This window comes from Nematolebias whitei, chromosome 22, assembly GCF_014905685.2.
Source record: "Nematolebias whitei isolate Nwh7 chromosome 22, NemWhi1, whole genome shotgun sequence".
NCBI lineage: Eukaryota > Metazoa > Chordata > Actinopteri > Cyprinodontiformes > Rivulidae > Nematolebias > Nematolebias whitei.
In genome coordinates, this window is record NC_056519.1 from 21041806 (window position 1) to 21063703 (window position 21898).

General features: G+C 39.9%; 1 protein-coding gene across 3 annotated transcripts; it reads left to right on the forward strand.

Moving 5' to 3' along the window:
* Positions 1–727: 727 nt before the first annotated feature.
* LOC119428532 (CUGBP Elav-like family member 2) lies at positions 728–21601 on the forward strand. 3 transcript variants are annotated; one of them, XM_037696214.1, is made up of 7 exons: positions 728–864; positions 3508–3571; positions 9696–9830; positions 12866–12982; positions 16839–17036; positions 19379–19522; positions 21218–21601. In XM_037696214.1, the coding sequence occupies exons 1-7, from the start codon at positions 790–792 to the stop codon at positions 21343–21345; spliced, it is 861 nt and encodes a 286-aa protein (XP_037552142.1). In that variant the 5' UTR covers positions 728–789; the 3' UTR covers positions 21346–21601. The 3 variants fall into 3 exon arrangements, with proteins under 3 accessions (XP_037552142.1, XP_037552143.1, XP_037552141.1); XM_037696215.1 differs by having other exon boundaries at positions 16857–17036; XM_037696213.1 differs by lacking the exon at positions 9696–9830 and having other exon boundaries at positions 12869–12994; positions 16857–17036.
* The last annotated feature ends 297 nt before the right edge of the window (positions 21602–21898 follow it).

The following is a 21898-nucleotide window of genomic DNA, read 5'->3' on the forward strand; positions in this document are numbered from 1 at the left end:
CTTACTAACGTCATGAAGGCGGCGCAGCTGAAGAGGAATATTATTTAATATTTGTAAATAGTTCATTTTTATACATTTAGCAGAGTTACAGCTGTTTGTTAATAAGTGTGCCTGTGTGACAACTGGGACAAAGCTTTGACTCAGAAATATATTTTTGCTATTATTTTATGGAAAGAAAACATTTATCGAGATATATGTCGTATATCGCGATTTATCTTAAAAATATCGAGATATTAATTTTGGCCCATATCGCCCAGCCCTAGGTAGATATTTTTTTTTATTTTTCCACGATGCTCCACAATGAAGCATGTGTGCCTCCAGTTACCTCAAATGCTGATGTGAAGCAGGAAAGGTTTAGTTTGAGTTAATGTGTGTGAAAAATAACAAAGTACTAGTGTGTGCAAACATCTGGTTTCATCTGGATGTTTCGTGTAAAAACGTGAGCTGATTTATGCACTTGTAGGTGTGTTTTCTTAATCATTTGCCTTTATTACATATAGAACATGAAATATTTGTATTATCTTTGGTTGTTTTCTTGCTTCTTTCACTGCAGCAGCTATTACAAAAATATGTTCATGTATAAAAATAGTGATTTTTTTTTTTTAAATCTTGTTTTAAACTTCTCTACCTTTTCCTTGTTTTTCTCTTTCCCACGTTGCGTCGCTCTCCTCACCTGGTTTCTGTCTCTTCCTGCACCTGCAGGGCTGCTCGTCCCCCATCGTGGTGAAGTTCGCCGACACGCAGAAGGACAAGGAGCAGCGGCGTCTGCAGCAGCAGCTGGCGCAGCAGATGCAGCAGCTCAACAGTGCGACCACCTGGGGGAGCCTGACGGGCCTGGGGGGCCTCACTCCACAGTATCTGGCAGTAAGACCACCTCCACTATCAGCTTCTTTTCTATTCTGTAGTGCATCTCGGAAGAAAACAAATCGAACCGCGTCGGGAAGAAAAGTTGTCACGATGAGCAGAACAGTAAAGAATGATGAGGATCATCTCTCCGTCCAGTTCTGATCATTACGTTCAGCATCTTTTAAACGCTTCGGTTTGCTCAGACGGATCGTTGAGAGGGTCTGCTGAACCTAACTGTTAAGAGGGTGTTCATTCCTTCAAGTGTGTTCATGCAGAAATGAATCTACGGATTAAGAAAACAGGTTTTACATATGAGTAAAGCAGAAAATGAAAGAAGTGCTGAAACCGACTGAACACGGGAGTTCTCAAACAAAACATGGCCGAAAATTTTAAAATAAATAAACCAGGTTCAAGTTGGATGAAGGAGAAACAAAAAGAGCCAAATCAGCATGTGAACACATAAAATATACAGATCATTTAACACAAGTTTTTGATATTGTATCATGTATATTTATGTGTGTGTGTGTTATTGTAAAAAAATAAAGTCAATCTGTGACACAAAATATTTTAATTTTAGTTTTGTGAGGTTAAAAAATGACACAGAAAGTAAATCCTAGTTTTGTTAATCTCCTGCCTTTTACAGCGACTGACACATCTTTCTCTCCACAAAACTTGTATGGGATGTTGTTTATTTGTCATATGCAGGTCAACACAAGGTCAACAATGCAATGAAATGTTCAGGATGAGAAGAGCCCATTGGACTCGCTAAAAACAAACAAACAAACAAAACAGAAAATACTAAAGCATGCAATAACAGTATAAAATAAAGTACCAAAAAGTGAAAAAGAAATATACCGTATTTTCCGCCGCACATAAGTCGCATTAGTCCAAATATGTCTAATAAAGTGGAAAAATACATAAATATGTTGCATCTATTATGCGTCACTTTTGACAACCTGGAAATGTGGGCCGGTGTTGTGCCAAAAATAGATCGGCTGCCAAATGGCGACTGCGGGAGCATGCACGGGGGGCCTTTAACAATAATTTAACAAGATTAACACTTAAAAACAATTGTTTGTTTGCTCGAAATTATAGTGAAGGTGTGTTTCAGTCTAACTTTTACTTAATAAACGCACTTTGACGTCAAATCAGCTGCATTTCAAAACAAGCCGATACGCGGAAACATGAATGCGCAGAGGGCGACTTGCTGTGCATTTCTTTGAAATTTAACAAGATAACCACCTAAAAACAATTGTTTGTTTGCTCAACTTTATCGTAAAGGTGTGTCTCAGTTGAACTTTTACTTAATAAATGCACTTTAATGGTCAAATAAGCTGCATTTCGCCGGGGCGGTGCAGCGAAATGAAGCTGATTTGATGATTGCGCCAAGCAGCGAGCAGAACGAAGGTGGCATTTATGGCAAGCCGATTGTGTCATTAATAGCCTTTTTTTTTTTTACCTATTACATGATACAATGGCATGCCATACTCCTCTGCCATCTAGTGGCTGAAAATGGTAGTGTTCAATATTTTCAGTCGGAATGAATGTAAACTGTCATATCTCAGCCAAAAATTGGTTTATAAATATGGATTAAAAAAAACATAAATATGTCGTTACTGCGTATAGGTTGCAGGGCATGCAAATTATGCAAAAAACTGTGACTTATAGGTCGAAAAATACGGTAACATTTACACGGTCCTAAAGAAAAATAGTGGCCAGCAACATGGTAGAATATAACGGTGTAAGTAGGATGAAAAAGTATTGCACACGCAGTGAGTAACATTGAGATTAATTGATTTATTATTAATAATTATTGATATTTAGATTAAATCTTTACATTTGCACATATATTTTTAATCTGGACATGCAGGACAAGTGATACTTAAGAAACGTTTTTGAGGAGTTTTGCCAAATCCTTAAAAGAAATGGCTTTACATTTTTGGGAGTGATATTTTGAGCTGAAGCTTTACTGAAATTTTGATTGGAACAGTTATTTTATTGTGGAAGTCCCTTTTGTTATTATTAATATTTTGTTTTTTTCTTTTTAAATATTCAAATGATTTGCATTTGTAGGCTCCAAACTTCCACAGCTTCTATATGATCACCAGAAACTTCCTCCTGCGTGAAAACCTGCAGCTCGATTTGCCTCAGCGAGAGTAAATCTTAGTCTTGTTGGATATTAAGTTATTAGAAAATTAGAGAAAAGCAAATGTTTTTTTTACTAATTACTTATTTAATTAACTTGTCTCGACGCTTCATCACAGCTGCGTGCAAAACTTTAGGTGTATTCCAGAGAATGAAGGGAGCAAGTTTCCAATACAAACAAGATGTTAATTTGCTGTTAATTTGAGTCGATGCGGGACGAGTTCTTGACAGCATCAGTATTCCTGTTTTGTTGTGGAATGTAATTAGTGGGCTAGATTAGGGCTTTCATGCACAAGTTGTCTGGGAGAATCATGGAGGAATACAAACGGCGCTCGCTTAGAGGAGAGATCAAACTATATTAGCAGCTCATTTACTCATCGAGCGCCGATGCAGAAAGCTGCTGCGAGTCGAGTTCCTCTGCGATGTAGAGGCATCTGCTGAACTTCCAGGATCCACCCAGCTCATGTTGTTTTCTCCATCCCCCTCCCCCCCTTTCCTCTTTCTGTCCCGGTTTAGCTGCTTCAGCAGGCGGCCTCCTCCGGTAACCTGGGCGCCTTCAGCGGGATCCAGCAGATGGCCGGTGAGTCCACAGCTCAGCCCTCCGGCTGCTCGAAGCTCAATGTGCCGCGGCTCCGGCCTGTTGGCTGCACCTCTCTGTGCTCCTGTTTCTCCCACAGACTTCTAAAAGGCGACCAAAGAGCATAACAGATGAACTCGCGTGGTGGAGTAAAGAAAGCCCGTTGCCCTGAAGATTTATTAACTGTTGCTAAGATTTGTCTTGATCTTTTAATGAGGCCAGAGAAGAGTTGTGCCCAGGGCGTGTAGCGGGAGCAGCGAGGCTTTGTCAGGGATGGATGATTCACAAGAAAGGAGGAAAGAGAAAGAAATAAGGGAGTATTGGGTTGGGGGGGGGGGGGTAGCTACAAAGCAGTGTGTTGCTCTGAAGTGTAGCACCATCTACTGTCGACTTCCTGAAGGGGATCTGTGACTTCCTGTTTGATTCAACTGAGTGAAAGACGAGAAGGATCATATTTTAAACCAGACGTTCCAGGGTTCGCTCGTCTCGTCTTTCCTTTTTAACCTTCTTCTTACAGATTTCTTTTCTCGCGCTCCGCCCTCTTCTGTCACCGTTTCTCCATCCCACCCTCCTTCGCTCCTCATCATCTGCTCTCCTCTGCATTTCTCCCCTTTTTTTTTTTTTTTGGTCGTTTTCGCACAAGAATAACCAAATCCAGAATCCACTTTCTCTCCGATGGCGCTTTACATTTTCAGCGTTTCTCTCGGGCTCTCGCTGACAAACAGAATCTGGGGTTTGGAACCGAAGGGCGTCTGAATCTGTTGGTCCTCCATCTGCACTGGTGGGGGGAGCAGTGAGCGAGCGTTGGTGATTGGCAGGAGAGGAGAGACAGCTGAATGACATCTGGTCCTCGTCTTTAACACGAGGAGCTGCAGAGCTTCAATTACACCGATGAGCATTCAATTAGACGCCGCCGACGGCAGGCTGCCACATATGACCCACCACACGTACCATCTGCACAACCAAGACCCTCCAACCAGTTCTCCTCACCACCTCCTGCACTTCACTCCTCTCTGGTTTCTTTCTCCTCCTGCTCCTGTTCTCTGAGCTGCTGAGAATGTGAGCCCGATGAGGGAGATCACTTCTGACACACGCAAGTAAGAAGTGAGGAGCTGCTCTGGAAGAAGGAGAGGTGGGGAAGGTCGTCTGCAAAGAGAGGGATGGAGGGATGGAGGGGGGGTCATCAACAGAGGCAAAGAAAAGGAAAATAAATGGGAATATAGATAGATAGGAAACTGAGGAAGGAGGGAGGGAGGAAAAGATAGAAAGAAAGAGGAAGGAAGGAAAAGATGGATAGGAAGAGAAACAAAGGAAGGAAGGAAAAAGAAAGAAAGAGGAAGGAAAAAGAAGGATAGATAGAGGAAGGGAAGAAAATATAGCAAGAAAGAGAACCAAAGGAAGGAAGGAAGGAAAAATGGAAAGAAAAAGGAAAGAAGGAAGGAAGGAAAAAGAAAGAAACGAAGAAAGGAAGAAAAAATATAGAAAGAAAGAGGAAGGAAGGAAGGAAGGAAGGAAAAAGAAGGATATAAAGAGGAAGGAAGGAAAATATAGAAAGAAAGAGGAAAGAAGGAAAAGATAGCAAGCGAAACAAAGGAAGGAAGGAAAAAGAAAGATAGAAAGTAAGAGGAAGGAAAAAAATGAAGGAGAAAGAGGAAGGAATGAAAATATAGAAAGAGTGAAACAAAGGAAGGAAGGAAAAATAGAAAGAAAGAGGAAAGAAGGAAGGAAAAAGAAAGATAAAAATACAGATGAAGGAAGGAAAGAAGAGAAACAAAAGATGGGATAAAAAAGAGGGAAGGAAGAAAGAAAGGGAAGAAAAATGATAAAAAGAAAGAGGAAGGAAGTAAAATAAAAGGAAAGGAAGTCTGGGCAGGACCGGGACTCGAGTCAGTCTCTTGAAGATGAGTGAGAAGCGACAGAACGTAGACACCAGCGTGTCACGGAGGAGACGACAGAAGTCAAACTCCAGCAGCGTGGCCTCCATGTTTTACAGACGCTTCACTCACAGACACATCAGCTCTGTTGTTTCCAAAACTACACTGAAATCACGTAAACTCTTTAAAGGTGTAACAAACAGGTGCAAGCGTCCTTCAGGACTGAAGCGTCTCGTTGTCTCGCTCGCTCGCTGCTTTGTCCGCCCCACAAACACCAAATCAAAGCCCCGCCTGAATTAGCTGCAGCTCCTAGCATGTGCTGGCACAGTTTGACAGAAAGAGTGACGGCTGTTTTGATTCCTGCCTGGCGCCAGAATAGAAATCCATTTTCAGCTTTTTGATGTACGACAGAAAATTGGTGAAAATGGCCCTGACAGCTCGATTGGTTCTGGCGGCGGCGCTCCTAAGCAGCGCAGACGGATACAGAAGTCACACGTGTTGTTGTTCCATCCCTGAAACTCTTCGGCAGCGCTCGCGCACGCCTGGAGCCACTCCACCGAACAGGATCAGATGTTTAAAAGCTGGCAGCCTCCTTCTTCTTCTCCTGTTTTATACATTTAATTAACCAATCAGAGCTGTGAATCCAAGTGAAGACTCCAGCCATCTGTTGTCATCGTTCACTCCGGTTGTCTGAGTGAAGGATATCTGCGTCTAACAAGACAGATCTTCTTCACCGTGTCATGTCTGTTCTGTCTTTCTCTGTGTGTATTTTCATGTATATACACCCACACTGTATATACGACACCTCACATGTGCCACCCTTTCAGCTTTAACAAGCTCGCGAGCGAGGCGGACGAAGCCTCACTTCGGAAAGTTCTGCTCACGTTCTTAAATTCTGTCTTGGGATTTTTCACGTATTTCTCGGGACGTGCCACACACACGTCCGCAGCAGGAAGGGGAGCGGTCGGGGTTGTGCTCACAGGCAGTGTTTTATAGCCTCTGCTTCTCTGACGTTTAGGTGTTGGCGTGCAGTCGTTAATTATTCTTAAGCACAGGCCCCATATGCTAATGTCAGCGAGAAGATGAAGAGCGAGCAGCTTTGAGCCTGCAGGACTCTTTAAATGCAGTGAAGAGTTTTAATCATTTCACATCATAGACTGGAGCCTGATTTATAAAGAGCGGACGGAAAATATTCATGTTTTTCAACAATAAATCGCTTTGCCCTAAATTAGCCCCAAACAGAAGAATTAGCACCACCTAGTGACAAAGTTGCAGATTACAAAAAAGTATTCTGTGAATGTGGTAACTCTTTTCATATTTAAAAACTTAATTTAAGGAGAATTATTTAAAAATATAAATACTTATTGGGAATCTAGTAGCTTTGATGGGAAAAAAAAAAAAAAGTATATTTATTAGGGCTGGACGATATGGCCAAAACTTTCATCACGATATATTTCTTAATTTTGGTCGATAACAATATAATTCTGATATCGATATAAACAATATAAAAACCTCAGAAAAACTGTACAAATAAATTAATATTCACCTTTTATTTGTATTTAGCCTTCAAAGAATTTTGAACTCACCGTAAAAATAAACATAAAACTCTCAACTTGCAATATTACTAGTTTTAACTTTAAACAACAACATAACCATAACGTTTGCTGCATGTGTTTCTCTTGATACAGCTGGGGCTGATGTTTCAGGGACACGTTGGCTCAAACTTTTATTGTGCTTCATCTTCTGACTCAGCAAATTATGTCGAGTGGAACAAGTTAGATGTTCCCACCGCTAGCTGCAGTGCAGCACACTCGCAGTTTATCGGATCTTAGAAAGCCGAACCACTTCCACACCCTGAATTAGTCTTCCCTCTCTTATCGATGATGTCATCTGCTTTCTCTTCGCTTCTGTCGGTCATGGGCACTCATTTTGAAGCGAAAACTCAACGCACCGTGGAGCCCAGCCTGCTACCGCTGACTCCTTCTGGACTTGAGCTCTGTGCGTGGTGTACGTCACCACACGCTTATGTATCGGTTGTGTCATGGCTTTTTCTGTTCGGGTTGAAATTGAAGCGGCCACTTGCACCCGGACAGAAAAAGAAACGTGTCAGTGAAACGCTGTAGCATAATGTATATCAAAATATAGAAAATGTGCTTAAAACTCATATCACTGTTATTGAATAAAAGTATATCATGATATATATCGATATCGAATTATTGTCCAGCCCTAATATATATATTTTTAAATAACTATTTTGCAGGGTATTTGTTTTAAAATAACGTTTTTAATTTTTATTTTAAAAAATGGCTAACTCAATACAATTTCTTAAAGATAAACTTGGTTTACAATGAAAAATACGTTATTTTTTCCTAAATCATTTTGTGAACAAGGAAAACCGAAAAGTGACTTATTTAAAGCAGGTTTTGTAACTTTCTTATTTTTGAAATTACTAACATCGTATTTGTTTTAATCTTTTGTTTTTTTGAATGAAATGCAAGCTATGTAAACTCTAATAATTATATCTCAATTTGACCCCCAAATTAAAGAAATGCGTAAATTGCTCCATCTAGTGGCTAAATTGCAGATTTCAATTAAAATGAAATCTGCTCCCAGTACTGTGAAACATGCAGTGTGCTTTACTGAGTAGAAGATAAGTTTGTATTCATGTTAAAGTAACATAAACAATTTTATTCCAATTAGGCCTGTCACAATAAACAATAAATCAATTAATCACATGATCAATGAAAATTATCAACCTCGTTTTCATTTATCGGCTTTATCGTTTCTTCGTGTCTCTCTCTTTCTGAAGACACTGGCTCAACTCCGGTGTTCTTCACTGACCCCTCCCTTTCTCTTTAAAATCTGTTTTAACGATCCAAAATGTGTTTTTGGATCGTTAAAAGCAGCTAAGCTGAGAAGCTAAGCTACGAGCTAAGCTAACAGGCCGACCTCAGGAAAAAAACTCCGTCTTGTCGAAGCTCCAAAATTCACGGTTGAAACCCGTGCCTTCGTGTAAAAAGTTGTTTTTCTCTACAAAAAGAAGCTGAGAACTTGTTTACTGATTTTTTTAATTAAAAGCTTTGTGTGAAAAATGCTGAAGTGCTCAAACCACACCGAGTGTCCACCATTTTGAGAACCGAAAAACAGGAAGGCGAGACGGTCCATGTCACATCAAGGGGCCTCCCTCCCATTTTTCTTAAAGAGACACGCTCCTCGCTCCCTCACTATCCATCTTTCGGTTCAAACAGTCTTATACTGCCATCCAATGGGGAAAAAAGATACTACACATAAAAATTTACCAACATTTCTTCTTAAATTTGACAATTTCTAATTATTGGCAAATTTCAAACAATATTATCGTTTATCGCAATAATTTCTGAGACAATTAATCGCCCAGCAAAATTGGTTATCGTGACAGGCCGAATTCAATTTAACACTTCAGTACTCAAAGAAAGCTTCAAATATTGTATTGCGTTTCTGCTAATCTGTCACTTTAAATGCCTCACGGGTACGTCAAGGATTTTTTTTTCTGAAAATAGTTTTGTTTATGTGCAGGGATTATCACCATCGACAACAAGAAGCATTAAACGTGCTTGTTAGATGAAAATCCAACGATCTTTGTCTGACCTCAAACTGAAGGTGTTCAAACTGTTTTTCAAAGAGTCAGGCTCCAGTCTCGACCCACTAATATAAAGGCCTTGATTTAACGGACATCTTTACCGTTGCATGGACAAGCTAAGTGAGCTAAAGGGCTCTAGGTCGTGTTTTAAAACGTTATAAAGGCTGGACTGTTCCAGGATGGTTGGTAGTTTCTGAGGCCTCTCCGCTGGGCGTTACTCTGACGCTGCTGAAAGAGACGAACTTAAGTTGAACTAAATCACTGTGATTATGTCTGCCTCCTGAGCAGCTCTGCCTCGGAGAAACGCACCACGACTAAACACTACAACAGCTGCTCTTACTCATTCAGGCCCGTTTGGGACTTATTAGTGAACTCAGCTGCTGCGGTGTTTACCTTCACACTCTACAGACTCCTTATTTTTGCTGAGATTTTTTTTTTTTAAGTTGTCTGAAGATTAAAAAATAAAATAAAACGAGAAGCAGCCTGCAGGATTATTTCCAGGTTTACACGTGAAGGAAAGCCGCGCTCTTCATTGGTATTCCTGCTCACGTAGTTCTGTGCTGTACCGGTCCAGCCAGGAGACCCAGCCGCTCCCCCCAGCTTTGACACCACCCTCTCTGGCTCCTCTCTCCAGGTATGAGTGCTCTGCAGTTGCAGAACTTGGCCACTTTAGCGGCGGCGGCGGCGGCAGCCCAAAACTCGGCCAGCCCCTCCACCGCAAACCCCCTGTCGTCCAACGCCGCCTCCCTGGGAGCGCTGGCCAGCCCAGGTAAAGCCGGGGGGTCCGACGCCTGCCTCCGCTCTCCATCGTTACCATTTCCATCGTTGTCACCCCACGATCCCAGCGGATCACCGTCAAGTCGTCACCGAAACGTCATTGTTCCGATCTCCGTGTTGCCATGGTGTGTGTCTCCAGCGTCTTATCACACCTCGATGGTTGCAGCGAGCCGCCGCCTCCCTGTGTGTTTCGTTTCCTCATCACGTGACCCACGCCATCACATACTACACGCTTTGTATATGCGTGTGCATGAGTGTGTGCTTGATGTTTCCGTCAGGTCCAGGTGTGTTCTCTGTTTTCAGCGTTTCTCTGTGCCTAAGGCCAACGTAAAGCAGCGCGGTCGTCTGCGTCTTGGCCGACGGGCTCCACCTGCACCTTTGTGTGTGTCGGCCATGTCCTGCTCACAGCTTTAAGTTGAAAAACCACCAGGTTGATGTTGGACCTGGCTCCGGTTAAACACCACCACCTTTAGGTTCCCCTCCGCTCGTCGCTCCATCCCGTCTCCCTCCTCCTCGTTGCCCTCATCTCCCGCTGCTGCCCTCTTCTTGACAAGCTTCCTGTTTCTGCTCCATCATTCTCTTCCCCCTCCCATCCCTCATGTCGGCTCGGCCTCGCTCCAGCAGCACACTCTCGGCAGAGCATGAATATGAAAAAAAAACACCACCCCCTCCCCCCCGTCAGCACACTCCTCCTCCTCAACGCCAGCGCCGCTCCATCCCACTTCGAATGGCCGTTCTTGTCTTGTCTCACCTCCTACTTCGCTCCCTTTCATCCCAGCCTCTTTTCTTCCTCTAAATGTCAGTCCAACCTTGAATCGTACTCACTCGGGTCGAGCTCCTCGGTGTGAATGAGTGGTGCTATACTGCATGTGTCAATGAAACCGAAAGCGTCACTCCAGTTTGATAAATATAGACGGTTCTGCATGGAAACAGGCCAGCGTCTTTGTTTTTGCACCGTGTGCTGACATAATGCTTCCTTTGTCACGCCATCTCTTAAAATATTCAGCGGCAATCCTGCTTTGTGGGCAACGCTTTGATGAGATGAAGGGTAAATGAATAGAATAAGTTTTGTTGTTGTTGTTTGTGTGTTAAAAAATAAAAACAAGGGCACACGCTCTATGCACCATGTCACCCACCGTCACGGACATAGTTCAGTGTTTTCACGTCATTGTGATTTTTCGTTTTTCCTTGTATCCATTTTGTTCGTCCTCATCGTGATTCTTATACATTTAAACTGTGCTCAAAGAAATGTGATATAACTTCATCGTAGACGAGTAATTCCAAAGGATTTTAAAATTAAATGTTTCCTCCTAGAGTTTTTTGTCGATATTGTAGCTTGTTGCTATATTCCTGTTTTGATGTGTAAAAAATAAATAACTGAAGTTTTTTTTTTTTTTTTTTTTTTATAATTATAATAAACTGCAAACTTCTGCTTTTACCGCCACTCAGGTTTACAAGGTTGTAGCATTTTATTTTAAATGGCCAAACAATGATTGGTGCTACTTGTAATGGTTTCAAGCATCAGTATTAGTTCCAATCATATGATGCTCTGTTGTAGTATCGTGCCACTGACAAGAGTTTGTTCTACTTTTACTTTACACCTTCTTATCTGAGAAGTCCCATTTTTGCATCCAGACTGGCTCGACGTATACACAAAGAGGTCTACAAGAAGAGGCCATATTAGCTTGTTTTAACAAAATCATTAGTGACCATTTTAATGTTCAAATTGTCAAGAAAATGTAGAAAACTACATGTACTGTATGCAATATTGTATTTTTTAACCGTAAGCTAGCTTATAGATTTAGAACAGTCATACATTTAGCTCTCAAGGCTTGTACACCTCAGAACACGTGTAGAGTAACATTTATAAGAAATGCCATGCAAACTACAGTACTGGAAGGTTTGTCTACACTACTTGTACTTAAAAAGAAAGATTTCTAACAGAATGCTGAAATACCCATGCATGGCCAAAAAAGTTGACATTGACCTCAAAATACAGAGAAAGTATGTGCTTAGCACGGCCCGTATGTCATCACTTCATCACATCATTGAGCTTCAAATCCAGCTTTACCTTTTCACATGTAGATGTTTCATCTCTGTTACTACTTCGCTTCACGGCACAAAGGTGCAGCAGGTGAGGGTTGGCTTCACCCCCCCTTGCCACTTCCGTATTTTCATAAAACATATTAAGGTATCCAGAAGGAATCTAAGGCCGTGTTTACATGACACATTTTTTTTTGAGTGAAATCGTAGCTTTGCTGCTGCGGTTTGACCATTCGCGTACATGACAATAGTCCCTGTTCTCTCTGAAATTTAAGGATTCTGAATCCAGTTGTTTATTTGCCCAAAAAAACATTGAGGGAAAAAAAAAAGTATGTTTCCAGAGATCATTCCTGTAAATAAATGTATTTGCCTTTTTTATTTTTATTTTTTACTTTGTTAGGTTGACTTAAGCATCAAATCAGGCAAGGAAGAAAAAAAGTAGCATTGATCAGTTCTACCTCTGCACACAGCTGGCAGCTCAGTCTTGATTAACAGAAATTGTTCTTCAATAAAATTTGAAGTTGGGTGTTTATTTATGCCTTCGGTGCAGAGAGGGTATAAATACATTACTACTGGCAAAAAGAGAGGACTTTTATCTCCCCTTTTTACTTTTAAAATACAATATACTTCTCTCTATTTGTTATCTATATTGTGCAATCAGTGCATTCAAAAAGCCTTTGAAGGACACGAACACCTTTAAAATGAGCTGTATTTAAGTAGGCAGCCGGCGTTCCACACTTCTTTGCGGTAATAATGTTAACATGTCATAAAATGTATGTGAAGTTAGTGATGCTGAATCACTACATGTAGCACCTGAAGTCTCAAACTTTACAAAAAGTCAAAAGCAGAAGTTGTGACTTGAACGTTTTGTATAACCTCTATATTCCTTTGTCTGCTTCTGCACCTCCTTTCTTACCTCTTTGTTTTGTCTCTCCATCCCTCATTCAAACCTTCCCCCTCCTCCTCCTCCTCCTCTTTCTCCAGCAGCAGGCACCACAGCCAGCTCCAATGCCGGCGCTATGAACTCTCTGACCTCTCTGGGCACCCTGCAGGGCCTGGCGGGCGCAACTGTTGGTCTGAACAACATTAATGCACTAGCAGGTAGCATCAACAGTGAGTATTCACCCTGCCATCAACATCTCCACCTTCAGCCATGACACCAACATCACCATCTGAGTCAGAGCAGAGAGACGGAGTTCCACAAGGCAGACGCTTTGGTCCCACTTTTTCTTCTTTTTTCACCAGATTTTTTCTAATTTTGAAGTGACAAATTTGGTTAGCACTTGTTCATTTTTGCACAGAAACTCAATTTGAATGCACTGAAACCAATTTGTCATGTAGATTTGATAGAAAAATGAATAACAAAACAAGTTTATTATTATTTATTTGTCCAAGTTTCTTATTAATAACTTTAAAATGTTCACATATTTCACTAAACAACCAACTAAAGTTGACACTATTTGGTTCTCTCTGTTGTCTCTCTGCATCTCAAGTTTACTCAAAGACAATTTTATTTTTTAATTGTAGCAGCTTCTTTAGTCATTCATCTGGTCATATATTTTATTCATTCATTCATCCCTCCATCCATCTCTCCATCTGCTTCCTGGTTGTGCCCTGGGTTATGCTTGCTGTAAGCGTGCTGATGTGTCGTTCCAGCGGAGTCAACTGCTGCTCGTCGTCTCACACAACTTCCACAGTGTGGGAATGTGTTGTTTGTGTTAAATGGCGTCTATGTTGTGTCATTGTCTTTTGTCGGTTGCCAAAACTTAAAAAGGGCCAATTTTATGGTTTTTTTTAAATAAATAAAAAAAATTCTAGTAAATGACTTTATATTATTTGGTACTTCTGTCAATCTTGTATTTCTCAACATTAAAAGCTGGTGTTGTACAATTACAAGTTTGTTAGAGCCAAAAACAAAACAACTAGAAACTAAAAATCTGAACTCTTGGTACATAAAACACAACGTATACAGTACATCATTCTTTTTTACATACAAACTCTTCAGTTTCGGTAAATAAATCTTGCAACAAAGAGCGTTACTCTATATGACTTTTATTTGTACTGAAACGAAACTTAAGCCCAAACACAGGCGGCGTGTTCATGAGCCTACTTGATGTACTGGTAGTCACTGCTTGAAATGAAAATCTCATACAAGTATTAAGTTCAGCCCACTCTTCTTCACACTGTTGATTCAGGCCGTATGTTTAAGAGCTTAAGCTCTTTTCAGAACGAGACTTTCAAACTGTATATTAAGAGTTTATCAAAGTTACTCTGAACATGTGGTTGAATCAGAAGCAGATACATATTTTCATCCATTTGTGCACATTGTCCACCACACAGTCTGTGTGGTCTGCCAACATCTATTGAGCCGTGTGGTGTATGTCCTGCCTCTGACCTCCGAGGAGACAAGGCTGGGATCTTAATCAGAGCTGTTATGACAGTGGAGATCCTGTACTACCGGCCTCTTCTACCACATTATTCTCCTCTGACCTTTACCGCTCCTCGGCTGGAGTCGCTGTATCCGCCCTGTAAATCATACACGCCTCCACCCAAGCGCATGCAAGCGCAAAAACACAGACTATGTGCACGTACGCGCGCACATGTTTGTCCTTTTAAAGCGAACTTGTCGCTTCCGTTATGCATCCCATTCCGTACCCCGCTAACCCCACGCTCCTCTTTGTGCCCCTTCCTCATCCTTCCACACACCGCCGCCAACCGCCCTCATTTAAGCACATCCAGGCCTTAATTGAATCGCAAAGGTCACCGGTGCAATTATTCCTGAATAAATGAGTGACCTATAATCCAGAGCGCTGTGGTGATAATTTATTTCACTGTGGCTGACGGTGAGGCGACAGGACGCCGAGCCCGTGTCAGACCTCCTCAGACATGTTGCCCTCCGCCGTGATATTAAGCTGTTACAAGCAGCTAATGAGTGTTACTGCTGCGTTCTTTCACGTTTTAAACTCCCACCTCGCTTCCTCCACACGCCGCCTTCACTCTTAAAGAAAGACGTCATAGATGGGAAAAGCACAAATAATCACAGCTTGCTGTCCTGAATTTACATAGTCAAAAAAAAAACAAAGTTTTTCATATATATTAGCTTGCTTGTGCCTGAAAGTAAATGTGGCTGCCAGTGCGAAAGAAATATGAGATAAGATGCTTTAGTGCCTAATAAGTCAGGCTATCACTGTAATTACTGCTCAAATTCTTGGACTAAAATACAAATACTTTCAAATCTAATGCAAAATAAGGAAACGGTTCCTCTGGTGACAAATTAAATTAGGGATGGAAAGAAAAGTTGCTCAATAATCCAAGCACCAAATCCTTTATTTATACTTTTAACAAGAACAGCAAGACTTTAAAAATATTGACAAGGATTCTAGCACTCATACTGATTGTATATAATATAAATATAATATTGTATTCAGACGGGGTAATTTTTAATATAAGCAGTTTAGTGTTTTGTAAAGTGATAGCTTTTATAAGTAATCTTTCCATAGTCCATTAATTATTGTTGTCCTTCTGTGTCCTGTTTGGCATTTTTACCAGATAGTTTATAAATGTGGATTATCACGTTTCCTCATGTATGGAATGCCATTTAAAACAATATTAAATGTTTTTGTAAAAAAAATGTCCAACAATCAAATACAGTATACACAGAAAACACATTTAACAGAATCAAATAAAAAAATAAAAAAAACATGTTTGTAAGGACGTCTAAATGCCAAAGTAGTTTTTGTTTTTTAGGTAAATTTCATTTTAAAAATAACTAAAAAGAACATTGTATTAGGAAGTAAAAGTAATCTAAAGAGGGCATATAAATACGTCAATTGCTATATTTATTATGTTCCGGTACCAGCTCATATTTATATTTGCTTATTTTATTTATTTATTTAGTAAATTAATTTTTGGGTCATTAATCATTGTATTGCGATATCTATTTTAGTAGTATTATTTATTTAATATTGACGTGAATGGCATTCCATACATGGATTTGTTTAGAGATAAATGCAGTAAACTGTAAAAAAAAAAAATATATATATACATGTTTAGGTGTTATAAATGTTAGGTCCTCATCATGGTTGTTTAAATGTTATTTCTGTTTTGTAAACGAAGACGTTGTCTCTAAATTTGGCCCAATTAACACTACTCCGGATGTTTTTCTTCTGATGAGTTTTTACTCTCCGTCCACACGCAAACACCTTTTAGTGCGCTAATCTGAGATTTTATAAAAAACATTTCCAAAACGTTACTTTTGTTGTCTTCATGTAGGCTGGATAATTGCAAAAGCCTATTTTCCTTATGCTAAGTGTCACTTTGTTCCCTACAAATTAAAAAAGCAATTGAGCCGATTTTACCGATTTTACATCTTTATCGTTTTAAAATAATCGTATTGCTAATAAACTCTGTGCTGAAATTAATAAAACCTGAGAAAGATGCTGTCATATATATAAAAAAAGAAGCTAAAATTAGTTTGGGAAAGTTTTAGCCATCTTAAGAGCATTCTTTCTCTGTATTTTGATGTCATTAATGTGAAAGTTATCGCCACCTAGTGGTGTGGCATAGGTATTTTTGTAAATTTGTTCAAATGTGTGGACATTTTTTTTTTGCTGAGAAAGAAATATCTGGTGTAATGTAAACGGGGCTTTTGTGTTTGCTGTGTGCTTCTTTTCTCAGATCTCTGTGCAGCTCTGGCTGTCATCAGCTAAACTCATACAACACTTTGATTGTAAACTTTACTTTGTGTGTCCTGTACTCTGACGTGTTGCCTGTTGTCTCACGTGGGTTTCGACACAACGTCGATGTGTTCTTAGTGTTCGTCACGACACGTCTCTGACAGTCCGTGTGACCGTTACTGTGTGTTTGTGTATGTATGTGTGGATAAAACACAACCTTCAGTGGGAGCGCTAATGAGTAAGTGCATTCTTCTTTCTTTATTGTTGGGTTTTATGTAAAGTTGCTCAAATGCTCTCAGGTATGGCGGCTCTAAACGGAGGCCTGGGTGGTGCAGGGCTCACTAACGGAACGGCGGGCACCATGGACGCGCTGACGCAGGCTTACTCAGGAATCCAGCAGTACGCTGCCGCTGCACTGCCCACCCTCTACAGCCAGTCCCTGCTCCAACAGCAAGGGGCCGCCGGCAGTCAAAAAGAGGGTCAGTAGCCTGGGACTGAATGTCCGCACACCGGTCTGGTTCAGTGGGAGTTACACGCAGGCCTTTCCTCCCAAACATGTTTTCAATGATTCCTATAGTTCTGCAGAATGACAGCAGGAGACATTCGAACTGAAACCAAGCATCAACACTGGTAAAGACTTGTAATAACAAGTTAAAATGGCATGCCGTAATTCCCGGACTATTGAGAGCACCCGCATATAAGCCACGCCCACCAAATTTAAAATAATAATAATTTTGTACATATATACAAGCCATGCTTGTCTATAAGCTATGGGTGTCCATGTTGTGACATGAGATATTTACACACTTTTTAAAAAAGTTTTAATTAAATACGTACCGGTAACATACACAAATACGTACAGTATTTATAGGAAGTCATTGATCGCTATCTCATTGACCTCTCCTCCCCATTTCATTGGTCCACCGTGACCTGTTCGGTAATTTCACTGGTCAGATTTTTTTTTTAAACCTTTATTTATTCAGGTACTGTAGTCTCATTGAGCTCACCCCTCAAGAAGAGAGACGAGTATTGGGCAGCTCTGTGAGCGTCCGAGTGCGACAAGGCTAAATGTTTTGGCGGCAGGAAGCTCATTAGTCCGTCAAAAAAAAAAATCCATAAATTAACCGCTTCATTGTATAAGCCGCGGGGTTCAATGCGTGTGAAAAGAATAGCGACTTGTAGTCTGAAAATGATGATATTTTTATTATCAGCATAGTGACTTAGGGGGAAAAACAGAACCATATGCTGGTAATTAAAATGTTTTCTATTTATTTCTTTTTAAAGTAGTCACAAGTCTTAACCGCTTCATAAAACAAGTTGTTTTAGTGAAAGGAAATTGTTTGGCTTTTAATTTGTCCACTTTCTTTTTGTCCACTCAATGTCAAAATTTAATATAATGGCTAAAAAAAATTAAATTACAAAAAAAAACAACTTTGATTTGCAAAAAAAAAAAAAAAAAAAAAATCTACAGAAGTCAAGAGAGGACTTGTTTAGAACTGTTTAACCATGAGTTTTTGTGAAGATATTTTATTATCTATGATCTTGAAGGTTATAATGTGTAGTCGTAATATTTGTAATGCTATTAACTCGAGATAACTTGCTGTTATCTTAAAAACGAGGTTTGTTTCGTGATAGAATTAGTTTAGCTGTCTGGGTTTCTCCCAGTCAGTCCCAAAAATACATTATGTGGTCAAAGAAAACATTAAATTTAAACATATAAATGACCAAACTAGTCAAAAATGCAACGTTCAGAGGAAAATATCTGATTAGCAAAAAGGTATTGAAATGCATTTTACCGTTTACTTAATAAAGATGAACCAAATGTATTTTTAACCAATTTATTGACATTTAAATTTGTAAAATACAACGCAATAGTTGACACAAAAATATAAAAACGTACGTTAAAAAGAAACGGTAAACAAAACAAGATTGTTTTATGAAAGCAAGGTAAAATAAAAATAGGGAAGTGCACATTTTTTGCTATTTTATAAAAAAAAACAGCTAAAGTTAAAAAGTCAGTGTTATTAAAAGTCTTTACGTATTTATATTTAATTGATCCAAGCATCTGAACATTTCATCAAAATGTGCAGAAGAGAAAACTAAAAGTCTGTTTGAATATGGGTGCCGCTGCAACGTGCTACCTGCACACACAAGCTGACAGTTGCCGTTAAATTTACCCAAAACCTTTAGACGGCGGCGCTGAATACAAATCAGATGATGAAATGTCTCGTAAAACAAACACAGCTGCACGCTTTCTGTTGTGCTCCTCTCGTCTCTGCTTCAAGCACCGCAGACATTTGTAAAGAAGCTCTGTGTTTCTCTTTTTGACAGTCCAGCCATGAGTTCAAACCCCTCCAGAGAAACAAAGTCGTGCCAGATATCGTCCTCCCTCGCAGCTTTATTTAACTGTGGAGAGCCTACGAGACGATTCTAAGAGATGTGACCCGCCGTGATTATCCCAATGTGTGAGAGGGAGAGGGTGGAGAGGCAACCTGTGACCCCTCTTAAGAGGGACAACGTGCAGCTGAAAGAAGGAATTAAAAGCAACAGCACGGGAAAGGTCTTTTGTTTGTATCGAGGCAAAATATGATTAATAAATGAAAACCAAATGCTTTCATCTCTTCTGAATTTGTATGTTGTTTAAAAGCAGCGGCAACCCAAGGTCATCAGACATTGTGCTAAGCGGTGTGCTCGAGCGCCGTTCCTATGACGACAGCACGGCGCTCTCTCCAACGTATCGCTCTGTCTCCTGCCGTTCTGCTTAAACTAAGAGCTCGCTCCGACCGTACGTATATCACATGTTGCATGTCATCCCCACCAGGTCCCGAAGGTGCCAACCTCTTCATCTACCACCTGCCCCAAGAGTTTGGAGACCAGGACTTGCTGCAGATGTTCATGCCTTTCGGAAACGTGGTCTCTGCCAAAGTCTTCATCGACAAACAGACAAACCTTAGCAAGTGCTTCGGTACGATGAGCTCCCAGATCGGGAAACAAATACTAAAATGAGCTTTCTCATGGTTTGCTGCGTCTGAGCTGAGTTTTTTTCTCAACCACTCTGCAGTGTTTTTAAGTTCTAAGTTTTGGATTGTCATTATGTTGAAAGACCCCTGACCTGCAACTGAGGCTGAGCGTTCTGACGCTGCCTGTTTCACTCCATGGTAGTCTTGTGTTCCCCCGCGTTAAAAGCAAAATTCTATCCATTTTATTTATATAGCGCCAAGTCACAGCATAAGTCATCTCAAGGCACTGAACAGAAACATTCACATACATAAAAAGTCAGTTAATAACGTCTTTTACACAAGGAGCCAGCAGATTGCTTTGAGTCTTCACTTCATCGCAGTCTTCCCTCCAGCGGCTGGCAAACACTGCTGTCTCACATTAAGCTGATCTCCATTCAGAGCTTCTCGTTTTCTTCATGAAGTCTAGTCAGTAAAAAAAGAAAAAAAACCATTCATATTTACAGTAGGCGTGGTCCTTTTTTTTTATTACTTTTTTTAAGCTTAATTTTTCCTTCCATAGGAGTCAGAAAGGTACAGGTTTGGTTTTTGTGTCAGTAGTGGAGCTCTTCTTGGTCTTCTTCCCAACAAATCGTACGATCAGAAACGTAACATGGAGTTCATCTAGATTGCTTTTGAACGGTTTTCTTGGCTCTTTTTTCACCATTCACACTATTTTTGATCAAGCATGGGCTGCATGTCCTCTTGCGTCCACGTACTGGGACATTGTCTACAAGCCCATAAACTTAATACTTATATATACAGTACATATATCAAAGATGTTTGTAGATGGTCTTGTAGCCTTCACATTTAACTACATTTATAATCTATCGGAGCTCTTCAGACAGGTCTGGTCTTTCTTTTCTTTAGTCCTTCAGTATGGTGTACAAAATAATACCAAACAACATAAACATATATCTGTTCCCTTTAAATAGGCTGACTGGATGATGAGAACCTTAAGTTAACCTTTAGTTTGAAACATAACTCTAACGTAAGGATTAATGGTCTCTTTAAGGGTACCGACTACTATACTATGTCCATACCATTTTAGAAAAATAAATCATTTCTTTTCATACTAGAGGCATGCAGATATGCAATAGCTTTTAACTAAACTACTTTTCATTTGTGTGTAGTAAGACACATTCATTATAGTTTTGAGCATGAACAAAATAACATACAGTTCATTTTGGTGGTATAAATTGGCATGTAGCAGTGCCATCGCAATACAAGGTTTGCCAAATTTACCACGATACGTTTATAATGGGTTGCGTAGGTCATTGTGAGCTTAACTGGGTTGTCCTCCATCATGAAGGAGGCCTAAAGTTGAGGTATGTTGTTTGTAAGATGAGATGTTTAACTCACCAGAAACTTATTTTTCAGTAAGTTTGAAATAAAAGAAAGCTCTTTTTTCATGGGCGTCCATTCAGTACGTTTATCTGCAGTGATCATAGGATAAAATGTAATTTATTGATTATTGTTTGCTTTCACTTTTTTTGGATTTGAAGGCTATTGAACACAATCCATCACTATGTCAGACATTTATGTCTAAATAAGTGTTTTTATACTGTGCAATAGAAATGTTCTTCTGTTTTCATTCAGCTTAGTATGCGGTCGGTTAATCACGTTTCCCAACATTTATCAAATTTCCTCCCGTTTCTTCGCAGGCTTCGTCAGCTATGACAATCCCGTGTCAGCACAGGCTGCCATCCAGGCCATGAACGGCTTCCAGATCGGCATGAAGCGTCTGAAAGTGCAGCTGAAGCGATCCAAGAATGACAGCAAACCGTACTGATCTTAGTACTAGGGTCTATCTGCTCCCCCTGTTAGCACTGCTAGGGTAAGTCCCCCTCCCCCCATTAAAAAAGAGAATAAATTTTTAAAAAAGAACAAGAAAAAAATGAAAAATGTCAAAACGACCTCTTTAACTAGAGTGTGGATGTGAGAGTCGAGGTGGGGTTGAAAAAACATATTTAGAGGGAGGGGGAAACGACCTACAACCACCCAGAGGGAGGAACTTTTTTTTTCTGGCATTTTTCAATATTTTTTTAAAGTTAACTTTTAAGTAATATTATTTATTTATTGCAGTTTTTCTTATTTTAGACACATGAACACTTCCATTTCCACCATTACTTCGTGCATTCTTTCTCTTTTTTATGATGGAAGGAAGTCGCTATTTCGGGCTAGCTAGCTTGTTTTTTTTTTTTTTTCTGTTCAAAACTAACTTTTTTTTTTCTAGTTTACCGTGTTTATTTATACATTTACAAGACTAGTGAGTCAAAACTGAGATACATACTAAGGAGCCATGATATATATATATATATATATATATATATATATATATATAT

Coding starts and splice junctions, on each gene's coding strand:
- LOC119428532 (XM_037696214.1), top strand. CDS start 790: ATGCAGCAGCTCAACAGTGCGACCACCTGGGGGAGCCTGACGGGCCTG. Junction 9,831..12,865: donor GGGAGCGCTGGCCAGCCCAG/GTAAAGCCGGGG, acceptor CTCTTTCTCCAG/CAGCAGGCACCACAGCCAGC. Junction 17,037..19,378: donor CGCCGGCAGTCAAAAAGAGG/GTCAGTAGCCTG, acceptor CATCCCCACCAG/GTCCCGAAGGTGCCAACCTC.